Source organism: Metopolophium dirhodum, chromosome 6, assembly GCF_019925205.1.
Source record: "Metopolophium dirhodum isolate CAU chromosome 6, ASM1992520v1, whole genome shotgun sequence".
Classification (NCBI taxonomy): Eukaryota; Metazoa; Arthropoda; class Insecta; order Hemiptera; family Aphididae; genus Metopolophium; species Metopolophium dirhodum.
Window position 1 is genome coordinate 21,528,178 of NC_083565.1, and position 18,649 is coordinate 21,546,826.

The window sequence follows — 18,649 nt, forward strand, 5'->3', positions numbered from 1 at the left end:
TACACGGTTACAATATATAGCCCTTAAAATAAGAGAGGTGAATATACAAATAATAAATAAAATTATTTATAAAAATAATGTAAAATAGTATAAAACGATAGAATCAAATTTATATTAATATATTTGTAATTATATATGATATTGTATTTTGTAATAAATAATAAATATAATATATTATACAAATAATATGGATAAAATGAAAATTGAGTTGATAATAATAGCCTACTACTTGGTGCAAAGCGAGGATTTTACCAAAACGCGTAAATTTAGGCGCGTCTAAGTGGATAGCCGATTTATCGCGTGGGTAACGAGTAACGACAATTATATTAGGCTTTATCGGAATACGATATAAAAATCGTTAAGCTCAGAATCTATAATAATAAATTATATTCGTATGAAAATAGTATTTACCAGTTTTTTTTTTGACGTTGCCACTAACAGACAATATTTTAGACTATTTTTTATTATTTTTTTTTGTTATCATTTTGTAAATTTGTAAACATTAAACAAATAAAAAATTAATTTTATTTGGCATTTTGATTCTCTTTTACTGTGGTCATGTTATAGTGAAATTGTTATTTTTTTATAATCCGAATAATTATTCTAAAACTATTATACATAATTTAAAATTAAATTTACAAATTAATTAGCTTTCGTGTTAACGAAGTTGTCAATAATATCATCATCACAATTAAATTTATTCACTATTTCCGTTTCAATTAAAAGTATAATAATATACTCGTGCTAGACAATATCCCATGGCTCATTGTAAACCTTAGTAGTTAAGTTTTGATTAATTAAAGTTTTCTGAAACTATTCTTTCACGGTTTTATTATTGTCATTGAGATTAATCTTAATAGTAATTTTAATATAGGATAAGGGGGGGACGAGGTGGCCGAGCGGTCTAACGCGACGGATTCGGCACAGCCGGTCCGAGTTCGATCCTCGACCACTGGGCGGCATTTTTCTCCGTGCAAGTCACGGTGTCCGGAGAACAAGTGCCGCCATCCCCCCACCCCGGGGCACGGCAGAAACCTACGGGTGCCCCATTAGAAATTCTGCCAAACACAACACACACGTGTACCAACCTACCCAACCTACCAACTTACCCAATATAAAACCTACAGTGCCCTCCCCACACCCAATGGCCTATGTTGCCGCGGGTTACCCAATAAAAAAAAAAAAAAAAAAAAAAATATAGGATAAGATTCTTGAACTTTATAATCATGAATCATATTTTACACCAAATCCAAAAACGAAGTTTATTCAATAGTTGGAAATTCTCATAATGCTGCATGTATAAAATATAATGTTATCTCTCCTACAATATCTCCGTTATTCAAATGCTGTACCTAAATCAAGATTTGATTTTTGCAACTCACTTGGATTCAATTTTATCAATGAATCGCCGGAGATATTTAAAGTTTAAAAAGAGGAACCCTCGTAGCGTTTAGTTCGATTATGAGAAATTTATAACTTAGGTCAGCGCGTTGCCGCGATCCCAGTAGGAACGAAATTCGACGATGACACTCTAAAATTCAATACACATTGCTGATTTTTGTTGTAAATTTTTTTTAAAAATGAAAACAAATTTATTTAAATTAATTTAATTGAGTGCTCGTGGACAGATACATGCTGTTTTTCCTTCTGGTTGCGTACACGAATAAATCAAAAGGTTTTCCGACGCGTGAGCTGGCCACATACAACAATTGTCCGTGCGAGAATCACCGTGGATTCTCCACATCCACACACCTGCAACGATTGTCCTTGTGCTTTATCGATGGTAATTTCAAAAGCTAGTCGCACCGGAAACGTTTGAATTCAAATGGCATATCCGTTGGGATTATTGGAATACTAACCAATACGTGGCAACAGAACCTAGCCCACAAACCCGCAGCGATCGTCCTTGTGCTTTATCGATGGTCATTTCAAAAGCTAGTCGCACCGGAAACGTTTGAACTCAAACGGCATATCTGTTGGAATTATTGGAATACCTTTACGTGGCAACAGAACGCACATATTCCCCCTGAATTTTCGATTCAAAATTGTAGCTTCAATGACATTGTTCGCAGAAATTCTCGTACCACTGCAAAGAATATGAAGGACGCGTCAATTTTCAATGTTAAAATCTGTGTTCGTACACGAAGTTATAATCATTTTTATGGTTTGTCAGCATCGATTAATTTGGATTTACCCATTGCTACAATCATATTACACTATAATATGTATATATAATAAATAAATATAACGATTTTCAACGTTTTAATTAATTTTTATAAGATAATTAAAATAATACGAAATACAAAAATAAACAACACAACAGCAAATATACGACGCGGATACGCTGCAATTATTAACCGATGGCCGTGTTATTAACTTAAAGGTCAATTTTATTTTGTCAAAGTCGTTCGAGCACATCCAATGCTGGATCTCTATACCATTGTATCATTTCACTACTCTCGATAGCCATGCTGTTGAACTATTATCTTTAAAAACCTGGTGATGTGATATTTTTATAATATAATATTTATTATTTAATGAAAAACGATTTTTACAATTGCATTAGCGTATGTGTACGGAGGATAGGATGTGATATGCCAGAAACCTTCGCGAGAGTGTATACTTGCCACTACTTACCATACATCCACATGCGGCGAGGAATTATTATATAAATATTATTGCAGGAATGCATAAAGTACAAACAGACGTACTTTTTACAGATCGCTTTTATATATTATTATACTATAGAAGATACACACAATAGTAATACCTACTAATAATTTATGATAAATACAATTATTTTAGTTTTGAACTTAAAAGAACCTGTTCAATTTAAAAATTCCGGTTCGGTTCCAGTCCCTGATTTTAACTATACATCAGAAAATAAAAATGTTTTCAAGATAATCAAAACGTCCAATAATGGTTGTTTTTCTTACATCTATTATTATATTTTGTCAAGCTTATATTTATGAATTGAATGCTCTCATTGGTTTATTTTTTATCATTAAAATATCACTTGTCAATATTATGATAACTTACTGGAACTTATAACGTTATACATTATAATATCTCAGAGTGAATCTCATAATGTATAACAATAATATTATCGTAAAGTTATCAGCTTGTTATACGACCAGTGTTAGAAATTATCTAGATAAATTATCCAGATAATTATTTTTTTATCTTTTATTTTATCTAAATAAATAAATTAAGTTATCCAAGTATTGATTTTAGCTAAAAATTTAACTTTTCTGGATAAATTTACAAGATAAATTTTTTGGTGAAAATTAGCTAGATCTGTTCGAAAATGTTTCATTTTTATTCTCATTATCTGAGGCACAACTTGTACGTAAAATAACATCCAGGGCTAATAATATATGACATTATTCTACAAAAGACTATAAATTATTCCTGTTTAGTACTTATTACTTATTAGTTATTAATATTCTGTATTCGGTTATTCAGGTTAGGTTAGGTTACGTTTTTTAATTTATGTAATTACCCTATATTAGTATATTACTGTCGCAAAAAATATGTCTTTATTGAGAAATAAAGATAAACCAGCCGTCTATTCTTTCCGTATTTGCAATGCGTCTGAAATTAATGACAATTGATAAATCTGACGAGCAATACATGAGATGCTATTTATATATTTTGGGTTTTATGTTTTATATTATAAATCTATGGACTATAAACAATCTCTAAACCAATTTTAAATGCACATGACGTATAATAATAATAATAAACATTTTTTCGTATACACAAATACACAATACTCGTAAATATCTTTTCAATATTGTTAATTAATAACAGTGTGTGACACGAAAAGTGGCCGTTGACCTCACCACCCACCCGGAAAGAACGACCGTTAGCCATGGGTTCTCTTGTGTGTGTATTATTTTGTGTACTTACATGACGGTATATATATTTTTTTTAAATTAGTTGTTTTAATTTTAATTTCTAAAATTATCTGTTCTTTAAATATTTATATAATTATCTAGATAAATATTTTTATCTTTTATCTTTTTGTTAGATGTATTTGATTTGTTTATCTTTTATCTGTATCTTAGATAAAATTTAGTGTTGTTATCTTTATCTAGATGATTTTTTTGTTATCTGTTCCTAACACCTACGACCCACTTTTATTCACGAATAAACATTGCAGAGAAGATGAATTGAACCTATACAGTATAGTACCCGACAAGACATTATATTGGACTAATTAAACCTAAATAATTGTTAGGCATTCAATTGAAGGTAACATTTACATGTGTGACTTATTATCATAAACAACACACTAATGTCCCGTATGCATAGACAATTTATGACACATTGACTAAGAATACGGAAATTAGATATAATATTATGTGCCGATAGGTAGGTAGGTACACCGTTCAAAACTAAACTAATATTTTAATTGTACTACGAGTTTTTCTTTCAAACATTTATTATTTTTATTTAAATATATACTTTTTAATCGAAAAAAAATTGGTAGAAGAGAGAAAAAACTTTATTTTAAGTGAACCCGTCTGTCGAGTGTCGGGTTGTCTATATGACACAGTGTAAAAATTCAGACATAATTGTTACAATATTATAAAATATGGATAAAATAGTATATAAATTAAATTAATGAAATTAAAAAAAGTAAAACATACAATAAAATATGGAGTGATTTTGGAACATAAATATAAATCATTATGCTTAAAAAGCGGCGTTCTAGATTGCTAGTATAAGAAAAGTGGTAGATTACATTTTAAATTTAACAACTCTGGAAATTATTATTGCCCACATTACCCCCCCCCCCCTCCCCCAGACGATGATGATAAAAGATAGAAACTAGTTATAACGCGTAAAATATATCAAATTGCAATACATTTTAAATATACCTACCACTTACCAGCTACCACATTATTTGAGTTGAATAATTGCATTGCGATTCATCAGTATGTTGGCCATTGGGGTGAGAACAATATTATTTCTGTCACCAAAAAAATAACAATAATTAATTGCACTGTTACACATAAGGGTAGATGTCAAACCATTATAATAATACTGAGAGAATAATTATCGTTTACAACGGGTCATTTAGTAAATATTATACGATTTCGTCTGGACTTGAAAGATGGTATAGGGTATTTCTCTAAAACCATTTTTTGTTGAAATTCTGCAGGGTAGTCAATATAATATATTGTCACCATAGTGTTTGCGTTTAATTTTAATAGCTTTGTATTATTATAAACATCTAGAACTCGTACAATGTATTAATGTGGTGTGATTTCGTAGACTACAATATCATATTATGCATAGACATATTAATAAATGAACTGCGCTTTCCTCGCCCATCTATCCGAATCTGAAATGTAAATTGTGTGAGTGAGATAGAAACTGTTGGGTGCAATAATGAAAGAAATAATAATTATATTTCATTCATGCCATGAAATTATTGTAATTTATAGATTATTAAACTAAGAAGTAGTTATGACCATCATTGATATTTGATAATGTCATAAATAATATCATGGAATAATTTGAGTATTCAATTATTTCCATGCTTGCCCCCAACTGTTTTCTTCTCTCTCATAAATGTCGGTTTCATGATTTCTCTCTCTAAGCGCAGTCCATTTATTTATATGTCTATGATATTATGATATAATAATAACATGAAATATATTATTCTATTAAATGTTTTATAAGTCTATATAATTCTATTGATAATAGTTAATAACTGTTAATAATTCTATACAAGTCGTTTATTATTGTTGTCTATATTATAGGTGTGTATAGTGGAGAAAAAAAATTCTCGTCAAATGTACGCAATGAAGTACATGCAGAAGAGTCGTTGCGTTGAAAGGGATGCCTTAAAAAATGTACTACGAGAAATGGAAATATTAACCACGCTCGAACATCCGTTCCTGGTAAATCTATGGTTCTCTTTTCAAGGTATGCATCATTAAAAAATATTTAGTACTATGTCAATAATACATATTTAAAATTGAGACTGTACGCTTTTTATGGCATTATACGTTTGAATCAACCGAAATTTTCTTGCAAAATACCTACCTACGTAGGTTACGTAGGTACTTCAGTTGTAGTTATTTTGTTTAAAATAAATTATTGCACGACGCGAATTATTCTCAGATAATATGCTTAACTGTGTGAGGCTATGAACGAATAATTTAAATATTATTTTATCTTACTCGTCTGAGGAACAAATTGTAAATCTTTTCAACAGAATTGTGTAATCTCTGTATCACATTCAGTGCTTACTACTTACTGTTATACTGAAGAAACAAAAATGTCTAAGATTCCAATATTATCTCATAATAGCAGTTCAGTATAATCGCTATATTATAATAATATTATAAGCATTATTTCGTGGTAATAATGTGAACGTCTTGTTTGAGTTCCTTGATTAATTAAATGGGTTAAAATCGTAATGTTGTTAAGATTACTAAATGTATAGTGTGCGATATTTGTATAAGCGGCCAAGCGGGTTCATTAGTACCGTCATTGATCGTTATTTAACACCTATTTTGTATACCTAGTATAGTATAGTTTTTTTTTTTTAATAAGATAACATAATAATTAAAGTTATCTGAGTTCTGACTAATATTTGGGCAGAATCCGATTCCGCCAAATGAGACGCCTAATTGATCGATTCGACGTTTCCAACGAAAACATTTCTGTACCTACTACCTATAATTAAAAGCTGTTACACAGTATATTTGTATTGGACTAGTTAATATTAATACATTATTAATGAAAATATTGGTTGGCGATATATTAAAAAAGTTTTTTGTAATAAGTGTACCTGCGCTATACACTAAAAATAAAACTAAGTATTTTCCAAGAAATTGATTTGACACAAACTCGAACCATATATTATATTCGACAACTACCATCGAAAAACAAATAAATTATAAACTCAAATTTTAAGAGCAAAGCAGTCGATGATCCGTGTTCTAAACCAAAAAAAAAAAATAATAATAATAATAATTCTAAGAGAAGTATTTCAAATACAAGAGGTATATCTGAGCTCGTGAATGATGTCGTAAAACGACTTTGAAAAATTATTTATGATGTTGGTCGTCAAAATTTACTACCAGAAAATCCAATAAATATTGGAGATAATATACACGAAGCTTTAAGCAATATAAACGCAAATATAAAACAATTGTGAAACATCAAACCGCAAAAAGAAAAATGATTTAGTTATAAGTTATATAACCGATTGCAGAAACAGAATAGTTGGCAGGTTAGTTGCGTTTAGTGAAATAATATCCATATAAATAAGAGGCAGTTTCGAGTGGGCGTAAGTGATCCACAGCAAATAGTCTATCGCACTCTTGGTTCTGAAATTCGGTACATAAGTAATCCTATATCCGAGAATATTGTGCACTTTGAAGTCAATTATTTTAATTTTGTCATTTCAAAGAGGACGGTGCTAACACAGGGATTTGTCGGCTCATAAAATAAGAAAATATTTTTTTTTTGTTAATATAGGGTCACCCAAACTGCTATTGGTCACAGGAAATAAAAAAAGTTAATATCATTTTAGACCTGAATTTTATATTTAGTCAAAACCACCAGAATGATCGTGTTAAATATGCGTGTAGCTTACAAAATTTGTCGGAGTTTAAGACAGAGTAAATCCTCACTGGCATTGTTTAATAAGTCACGAGCAATGCCGTACCGGATCAGCTGACAAGTATTAAATATTTATCAAATGAAAATGTTGTTGTAAAAAAGAAAAACATAATATAAAAAAATATTCCATCTGACTATCTATTTTATATTCTGAGCGGAGCGATGTTTTATTATTCTTTCAATTTAATTATAAATTTAAAAACAGTTTATTGGTATTGGTTTAGTGTAAGTAGGTTAGGTTAGGTTAGGTTAGGGATGATGAATACGAAATATGTTTAGTACACTGTTTTTCATTATGTAAGAGTATAAAAAAAAATTAACCTTATTTTAGTGTTTACAGTCTACATTAAGTATTATAATACATTATACCAACTCACTATATACTTCAGTCTCGACTATTATCACAGTACAACTGAGTTCTTGGAATCGCTTTATTATTCTTCCGATACTAAAATGTGTAATATTATAATGTTTTTCAATATTTTATAGTAAAGCTAAGGGCATAATATTTTAATAATGCACAGAAATCGTTTTGTCGAAAACACGAAATCGGTCAATATCTCATTAGGTGGAAGAGCTCTCAAGACACACACGAAACAACATGTTACGCCCGAATATTTAAATTACTGAATTTAAAACAAACTAGACGTCTTACTTTATCGATTGGACGAATGTTGTACAACTGATGATGGGCTATTATAATAGTATATTTTTTAGACACATATTTAACGAGCAGGTTTGTTTTAATTACTGCGTAGTTAGGTAATTTAATGTTTGAGAGTTGACCAGCAGCTATAAAAAATTATACTTTTCGGCCCAAGTCGCAAATGGCGTAACTCCATTTTTTTGAATTTCGGAATTATTGGTGTTTAAAAAAATAAGAAAAAAAACCGGATCGTATGATAAAGTTGTAACTGAAATCGTATCATTTTATCCCCCATGAAATTGATGGTTAGAAATCATCGTATCTCCGATGTAATTATTTTAGGACCCTAGAAAAAGTCGCATCTCCATATTATTATCATTGTAATAAAGATGAAGATATGCCCTTTGCAAGCCCTTTGCGAATTATGGTATTACGCCGACATAATGTTTTTTCCTCTCATGAAAAATTTGTCATTTTGGACATACGCTTTTTGCGACTCAGGCTGACGACTAACTATACTACTATAGTGAGTAACGCGGATATACTAACTGCATATTATTATTATAATAGTTCGTTAAAAATATTTCATCGGTTATGCGATATTCGATCATCAGATGGTATACTTTAGGACTTTTGCGCGTCATTATTATATAGCACTTGAATATTTCGTCACAAAAGTTATGGAGAATAATAATATTATTATGTTCCGACGAAACGTCGAGCGACGGCGACAATTCAAAAACCTTGTCGAATATCAATAACTAGCCGGTGGGTACCTACATTGTGTTTCAGACGAGGAAGACCTATTCATGGTTTCAGACTTGTTATTGGGTGGTGACCTGAGGTACCACTTGGGTCAAGACGTTAAGTTCGGCGAAAATTCAATCAAACTGTTTGCGTGCGAAATTGGCTCTGCGCTGGAATATTTGCAAAGCGAGCATATAGTTCACAGGTGAGTGTGCACACCGCAACAATAATTTAGTGTTTCGAGGGCGAAAGCATCGCACTGGCGTACATAAAATAATGTACATGTTTTGTATTAATATGATTGTTTGTTTGGATCGCGTGTGTCGATTGGTTTTTAATTTTATAATCTGGTAAATAAATAATTTTAGTAGGTTGTTTTGGATATTTAAGACGTTTTCGGGTTGAACGAGTTCCGGACGTATTAAAAACACGTCGGTGGGTAGGACTTAAAAGAAAAATACAAAAAAACTATACAATAATTTACATAAATATTCACAAGGGTTTGAAGAATATCGTCATTACTATCAATAAGCCTACTCACCGGAAAACATCGGTCTGATATTTCGATCGGGAAATTAATGACGTTTACGGCGAGAATCACAAAACTATATGATTCGACTATTATAGGAGAGAGTCGTTTTGGGAGGGTCTCTCGGGCCGTTAATAATTATAGGTGTATTGTCAATTTATCATCGATGATATTGATTTGTAACATCAAGTTTAATAATAATATTGTGAGACCATTTTTTTTACAAACTAATTCAGCACGAGCTAATAATAGAACAAAACATCGTAATCATCATCCAAACCACAGTTGTAATATTATTATAATCGTATTTGCGTTGTTTGTAGACAAATAATAATACAATTTTGTTGACGTAGACCACTCATGGAAATACTCAAATGCCTAATAATTGATTATTGTGTTTTTGAAAATAATAATATTTTAAGTACTCACTCCAATTATTAGGTATTTTAATATAATCCATTAAAATTATAATTATTTACTACCTACCTATGTTTTGGTATTATAATTTTTTTTATTATTATTAGTATATGATGATAAACTTTTTTTTTAAATTTCATAACATCAAAATCATCAGAATATTTGTTTGATCATTTCCACGAATATTTGATGAAAATTATATTATACAATTTCAAGTTTAGTTAAGAGGTGAAAAGCTGTAAAGATCGAAATGCACTTTACCTTTGGCGTGGCTGTCAAAACGTTCAATGATTACAAAATATAAAAATCCACTAATTCAATATAATCGATTATTATTTATTTACCCATGACAATATTCCGTTTTCAATTAATATAAAGTCAACAAAAGTCGTTATTGGAAAAACAACAAATTTATATTTATTATTATAACGTTAAACTGCGTTTTAAGAACGGACATTTTAATAAAAAAAAAAAACCCATGAAAAGGCCAAAGAGTGAATATATTATTTTTGTGTTTAAAATGATTCACCAATCACGATGTCTGGTACATAATATCGTTCGTGGTGTACGCCAAGTGCTCCAAATGTGGTTTTCGCGGAGGGTTTTTCTATTTTTTTCCGTTACATTCACAGTTACACCCACCTACCTACTCTTTATCATCTCCCTCACGTATATATTTTCTAGAAAGTTCGCCGTATCCGCTCTAAGCACACCGATTATGTTGTTACAGATAGTTTCTCGGCCATTAACTTCACTTCTAACACCGTATGTGAGTAAATACGTCTGCGACACGCGCGTGCAATGTGGGTATTATGACGTGTTAATATGTCGTGCGTAGGTGTGCGGATTTACTCCATTCGCGTAGCCGTCGTACTGTTATTATACCCGCTTACTTACACGTTACCGGATACCGGATACGTATAAAAAGTAGCAGAGTGTACATGACGTGCGGCTCTCTATTGTACAACGCGCGCGTGGTTATAAATAGCAATATACCCTAAGGTAGGTTAGGTTTTGTTACCTACCAACAATATATTATATTATATTATACGAGATAAACTACGCTTATACTAAAGGAAACCCGAAACGTGGTGCTTTGGTGTTGAGTCGTTGTAGTGTTACGCCTCAGTACAATACCAGCTATTATCTAAATACGTTCTATATCGGATGAACCTCTCACGTCTTCGCCCCATGACATAATATATTATTAATAATATACGAATTGATCAAGTAGGTATAGGTGAGTATTGTTTTACACGTACGGTTACAATGTGTGCCTCCTAACAAGGCGATTATATTTTTTTCGCTTATTTATATTTTATTCGTATGGCTCGACAACAAATCGACATTGCAGCAAATTAGATAAAATTATGAAGATATTATTATAACATGAATAGATTTAAAAATAATAATTATGATAGTGATGATAAAAAATAAAAACAATATCGCGTGAGACGTGTAGTATTAACTATAAAATTACTAGTATTTAATTAATTAGTGCACCAAATTCACTTTGGTGTAGAGTGGTTATTCACAGATGCATGTCCAATTCCCTTAACCATTTTATTGCCTCCGGTGTAATCGCGTGGATTCCCTCAATGACCTGGGTGAATTTTCTCAATCCACATTCTGCCATGATTTGTTTTACTGTTTGTTTGTGATTACCACAGTCACATATTATGTTGTAGTCGCCATGTGTGCATCATGTCAGCACAACAGCCATGGCCAGTACGAAGGCGATTTAGTACAGACCATTCCTTTCCAGGCAATTCCATTCCCATAACCCCTTGATTGGGGTAGGGTAACCCAAGTTATTGTTTGGTATGTTAGATTGTGTCCATTGATCACGCCAACACTTGCTCGTTTCAAACCAGGATTTTATTAGGTCTCTGGCCATCTTCCAAGGTGGCTATCTTGGTTTTAGTCTCAATGTTGGTGTATCTTCCAATATTTCGGCTAGTAACGAATTCTTCCTATCTTCTGCTTTCCTAATTGTTTTAATAAGTTTTTCTTTTCTTCTTAGACCTGGGGAGCTACGTTGGTTAACACCGGTAACCACTGCAGCTGAGTTGACTTAAATTTTTTTGCTAAACAGTCACTGCAGGACATTATTTCTAAACAGCGATGGTTCCGTCATATACGGTTGGGTCGTTTTCACGGTAAATCGAAACGTTTTCAAAAACATAAATAATTTTACGTGACGCGAAATTTTCGAGAAAACAAACATATATTATATTATTATTATATGATATTATTCAAAGTAACGATGTACCGCGGTTCGATGTAACGACTTCGAATAATAATTGTGTATGAAAAATATATTTTAAGAAACACCGATCTACCAAGGAAACGAGACCGTTTTACTGACGAAAGAACTGCGTCGCTGTTTACAAATAATTATTTATTAATATTTATTAAAAACAACATAATAAATTATTATGTTGTTTTTAAATCGACGACTAATAGTTTCTCGTGATTGTTGTGTGAATACAAAATATTTGAACACATTATTTTTGATGACTATGGCTGAGTGATTTCTGCAGCCCTCGCCCCGGTGAGGACGCTCACGTGCGTGTCCGTGTGGGTCTGCGTGGTGGGTGTGGGTGGGCAAGACGTGTGAATGGGTGGGTCGCCGCAGGTGATTGATTGAGCCTCGTCTTTACCGCCGAGTGATCTCGACGACGACAACGACAACAACAACAACAAAAACGTATCAACATTTTGCACGAGAGTTGTAGTAATAACCATCCACGTTTTCGATCGACTAATGCTATTTCGCGTTGAGCCTGCTGTAACCGTATACCTAGGTAACAGCTTGAATACATCCTTATTGCGGTGAATTATTGATCGTTATAAATTTATAATCTTTAAAAATATATTTTTTAAAAGTCTAATAATTATTGAATTTTTAAATTCGATTGAAAATATACAAAGTATTATAATAATATGTTTAATATACGATTCGACTGATTACAACTTTTTCCCATACCCTTTTGCACGCTCTCTCTGCAGGGACATAAAGCCGGAGAATATTCTGCTGGACGAAGAAGGTAAGGATAGACATATTTATTGTTTTAGTGTATTACGTTATGAAACTTACGGGATACAGATCGCGGATGAACTAAATTGTCCGTGATTTAAAATCACCACGAAATCGTATTATTATCCATTATATTACTAGAAAGTCAAATTTTTTTCATTAAATGCGGTGACCCAGTGCCTTCGGCAGGAAATTAAATTGTCAATTAATGTGAAACATTATTCTTCAGCCGCTGTTGCGCCATCAAGCCCATCAATATCTTGGGTTAAAGATCACCGCACATTTTAAAACCACTTAGTTAAGAGCTTTACTCAAACTTTAAATGGTATCAGATATTTCAGATAAATCCATTATATCTATTAAAACTAACGATTTCTTATTTCTCAAATAAGATTAAATTAAATTAACTGCTATTTTTAAGGCATGTGGTTACTACACTGACTGTTGAGATTTTGATTTTACTTGTTTAAGAACGATTTTTATACACATTAATAAGTATAAAAACCAATTAGTGTTTAAAGTTTAAACACTAAGACTTGATTATAAATTTAAAGACACTAATATCCAACACTCTAGATATTATAAATTACTGATATTTTTTTTCTTCGTTATTCAATGAAATGGTATAAACCTACATAAAATTGTGTCTAGGTTAAAATGTTAATCATCAATGAAATCTACAAAATAATCTAAGTACACAATATTGCATAAGTACGTTTGAAAATATTATCTACCCAAAATGCAATATTATTTTTGATTTTAAATGATAATATTAATATATTTTAATATAGTCGATATTTGTCTATATCCCTTTACCATATTTTAATGTTGTTCAGTTGTAGTGATTTACTAAATAAACTACAAGATAACTCAAAACCAACATTTTTAAATTTGGGATATTTTGAGTTCAAAACTATAGGGTCACTCCAGAAAGGGTTAAAAACAAAATTCATTATTATAATACAAATTATAAAAAAACTCTTTAACTTTAAATGTATTCTAAAATATGAAAATGTGTATTATAAATGTTATAGGTACCTATGATATAACGAGAACGCAGTTGTTTTAAGTTCATAAAATACTAACTAGTTTAATAACTCTTTAGGTAACTATACTCTATAAGCTATGAGTTAATTTAACGATATTTATAAAAATTAATTTAAAAATAAACTTTTTCAAATATTAGTAGTTTAGGATAATTGTATAATACAATATTAGAAACACTATACAAGGTTATAATCATACAACAAATATTTTTATATTATAACAATAAGATGAACAACTTATTCACCATTTTATATCTTAATATTTTATGTTATAGGTCACGCACATATTACCGACTTTAATATAGCAGCTACACTACGTGGAAAAAAATTAGCGTCATCGCTGTCCGGCACCAAACCTTATATAGGTATGTATAAATTGCTTATGTATATCCTCTTTTTTTATAACATGTGTTATTATTTTGTTGTTTTTAATTTATATTAAAATATCATTACGATTTTGTTATAAGAATCGTATAAAATACTATATTAAAATATTATACTATCATCATATTAATATAAAGGACTTATGAAACGAAAATATTTAAATAAGAAATTATTCGCGTGTCATTATGCAAAATAATATTATGGATCTTTTTTTTTTTTTTTTTTATTTATTTGAAGAAATCTACAATCTATACATGCTTTTTGTATAATAAGTAGGTTTGATATATGAAAGGTAAAATATGGTATGAGTGGTTAGATTAGGGAAGATACCCAGTGGTAACACCCTGTGAAATGGATCTATAATATAACTGCAGTGGTTCGAAACGGCAAATAATACATTCAATAACAATAAGAATACAAATATAACAATTATTATTTTTTGATTAAAATGTATACCTAACTTATAATGTTATAACAGATTCAATTTACATTAAATAAATCAAAGTATCCACTTTTGGAAACACCGGAAATAAATAAGATTTAAAAAATACTGAATAGAATTAATATTGAGTAAAAAGAATAACACAGACCACAGTACATTTTAATAAATGTATTTAAAAATAAAACTACTGACAAAAACGCTATAAGACATTATATTAAATGAAAATGAACACAAAGTTAAGATAATTATGTAAGCCCCGAAATAAAATGTAAAAAAAAAAAATAAACACTGTAATTTAGCTAGGCTATTAGCCATATCAATTAATGTAAATGTAAATATAATTGTAGACTAATGACTTAGCTGTTGAAACATTTACACCCAATAACAAAAAAAAATTAACACAATTAACAAATCATTGTTTAAAAAAAAAAATACTTAAAGATTGGATGATATTAATTTATTATACTTCTAAGAAAGGAAATAATCTTTGAGTTTAATTATTATAGACATAACATAAACAGCAATTTTTATTCGAATTTGTTTTTAAATAGTTTTATTCAATTAAAACGTAACCGCGTACAACTATCGAACCATGGTTTTGTATTAATTTCCTAAATTCTAGTTAAAATACAAGAGTGAACTGAAATAAATTATTAAAATATTGTTCTTATACTTATTTTTAGTCCAAACGAGAAAATTGGTTTTTCGATTTTTAGTATTCGTACGAAAAAACACAATACCAGTGGAAATAAAATGAACAATAGTAAACTTTGGTGATGACTTTGTACAGCATTTTATTTGTAAGACCATTTATTTGTTATTAAAGTTTTAATACAAATTCCAAATCACACAATACCACGGAGTATTACGTAAGTGAACAAGAAAAAAAAATCACAACTTAAAAAGTGCCCTTAAACACACAACAATAGTTATATCACTTGGATCACTGCGGGATATCAAAAACAGAAATTGGAGAAAAGAATATAAATGTAGTCATTAAAAATAAAAAGTTAGAAATTACGATTTATACATATCACGACCTACGACTGTTGGTATACAAAATATTGTAATGAGTCGAACATTGCAATTTAATTTTCAACTATCTTCAGTTTTGAAATCCATTTTTTTATTTCACATTAGTTGATATCCTTGAATTATAATTTATAATGCAATAATAATATAATACATATTGTTCTCAATGAGAATACGGCGAAATCACTGTAACTTTGGCTATTATTATATAAAAGAAAACTTCGATAAATCTTAGAATTATAATATTATTGAAATTTGAAACAATCATAACGGTAAAAATACGTTATTATAAATATTATTTTGACTATTGTATTATTATGGTACTTCGCTGCTACGTCGGATAATAATAAATTATTAATACAATCTTTCGACGTTTACGGATCGACATTCACATAATATTGATATAATCGCGAGTGTGGTTGTGCTTATTTTTTTATACTTCTCGATAAACGAAACATCGATTGCGGATCATTTATTAGATTTCAGAACCGTCATTGTCAGTCTCGTTTTCCGTAAGTACCTACTACGGTCGAAGAAGATTTTCCTCGAACGAACCACCGCCGAGAAAAACATTGTACGATGTTATGTGATAAATAATAATAATCGAATCCTTAACGCCATAGTTTTCATACCAATATCTCTATTATGAAATATATATGCCGACCTGTAACAGCCATTCAGTATTTGATTCTGACACACCGTATTTTTTTTAGGATTTACCGACATCGAACCGTAACATTTTAGAGCTTGGACGTTGTCCGAATATGGAGGTGAAAAACTGTGTATTATTCGTAAAGTATTATCGTCTTGTACTGCGTATGGTAAAAAAAAAAAAAAACGTTTTACCGATATGTTATAATATTATTATACTTCTCCGATTGTTGAAAATGGCCTTCGTAGTCGAGTCTTTCTATTTTTATCCGGATCGATTAGTTTTTACTTTTTGGCAATACTATAGAAAGTTTTTAATTTTTTGCTTGCAGTAATAACAAAACCCCATACACAAAATATTACGATTTCGATGGTCAACAACTTTAGATAATAATATAATATTATGTTCAGTTATATTGTTCGTTGTTATTACTATGCGATAAAAAATTATTGGGTATTGAAAGTCGTTAGGTACATATGTGTAGTACATTATCACAATTTATATATTTTAGAATTATCAAAAACATTTAAAATGCTCAACCTATTATTAAAAGTTTATGAATTAAAGAGATATCTAAAAATAAATTAGTAATATTATGTCTGTAAACTTTTTTAATTGTTGTTTAATTTTACAGATAGTTTGTAAATTATTATGTTAACTAAACATAAGATAAAAAAATGTATAATAAATGTTACATATTAAGTTTATAACACCTTTATAATAAATGTAATCTAATCATACTAAAATGTAACACTGTAATTTAGCTAAGCAAATAACCTAACCGACTAATGTTAATGTACCTAATTATAATTGCTATAACAGTAATGGCTTTACTGTTGAAGGCTTTACACTCAATAAAAAAAAATAAATACTATCTTAATAAAATATGTATTGTTAAAAGTAATACATTTTTTATTTAATAACGTTTCTAATTCTTTTTTTTTAAACAGAGTTGTGTTTATTTAAATCATATTAAGGTACCTCTATTTATCCGTTATAAAATGTCAAAGAATATCTAGACAATAAATAAAAACTAATGAAATTAGAAAAACAAATTTAAAATTTGAAAGACAAATTTATATTGTACTGCTATGTACTAATATAATATACTAGAATATATTTTTATTTTTTTTTTGCTTATATTGTATAATGATACGATTAAAATACGTTTTACCGATTTCACCATATTTTATTATATTGGTGAATATTATTAATAATTTTATAAAAGGAATATATCTAATAATCCTAAGAAGTGTTCAATAATATAATATTATGGTATAGTGTATTTTAATGATTTTGCTATTTTCATATCACTTAAAAACACATGGTAGGTAGTTTAATGACTATAATTAGTATTGTAATACATTCTAATTAATTTGACTAATTCCATTATTCCTGATAAACAGCACCAGAAGTGTACTTATGCTCGTTGGGCGAATGCGCTGGATACTCGTATCCCGTCGATTGGTGGTCACTAGGCGTCACACTTTATGAAGTCATGTCGAGGTGCCGACCGTACGACATCCATTCTGGTACAACACCGAGGGAAGTTCGGTCTATGGTGATGAATTCGACGTCGTCCACGGCAATACCACCGAAATGTTCAGAACAATTGAGCGTATTATTCCAAAGAGTAAGGAACATTGTTAATTAACATAATTTTCTATTATACGGGCGGGGACTGGGGGGGGGGGGGAGGGGAGCCGGGAAGGGGAGTCGTTTATAGTCCATCCCTCAAAATAATTTACTTATTCAGAAGGCATGAATAATAATATAGCTAATAGAACAATTCATCATAGTAATGATTCGACAGAGCGTGTGACTTATTAATCAATAATTATCTATTATTATATAGTAGATAAAGAATTTAATTTTTAAATTCGACATTATCATTATTAGCTATAGCTGCAATCCGTGGGCCATGGTGGAAACACGGTTCTAACTACGGTTAGACACCATTGAGCACTAAATACAATCATAATGATAATACTCAATAAATATAATAATATAACCAGGTACCTATTAAATTTATTGTGCGTTTGTTTTGCATTTGGTGATGTTTATGAA

General features: G+C 30.1%; 1 protein-coding gene across 3 annotated transcripts in view; it reads left to right on the forward strand.

Annotated features, from left to right (window-relative positions):
- Nucleotides 1-18,649, forward strand: part of LOC132947146 (serine/threonine-protein kinase 32A) — a 123,302-nt gene that overhangs the window by 90,690 nt on the left and 13,963 nt on the right. For all 3 annotated transcript variants that reach the window (XR_009664846.1, XM_061017354.1, XM_061017355.1), the window contains exons 4-8: nucleotides 5,775-5,940; nucleotides 9,086-9,245; nucleotides 12,999-13,036; nucleotides 14,348-14,437; nucleotides 17,989-18,215. Coding sequence is in view for 2 of the 3 variants with exons in the window: in XM_061017354.1 (XP_060873337.1) it covers nucleotides 5,775-5,940; nucleotides 9,086-9,245; nucleotides 12,999-13,036; nucleotides 14,348-14,437; nucleotides 17,989-18,215 (681 nt within the window). In the remaining variant the exon portion in view is untranslated. The remainder of the gene's footprint in view (nucleotides 1-5,774; nucleotides 5,941-9,085; nucleotides 9,246-12,998; nucleotides 13,037-14,347; nucleotides 14,438-17,988; nucleotides 18,216-18,649) is intronic.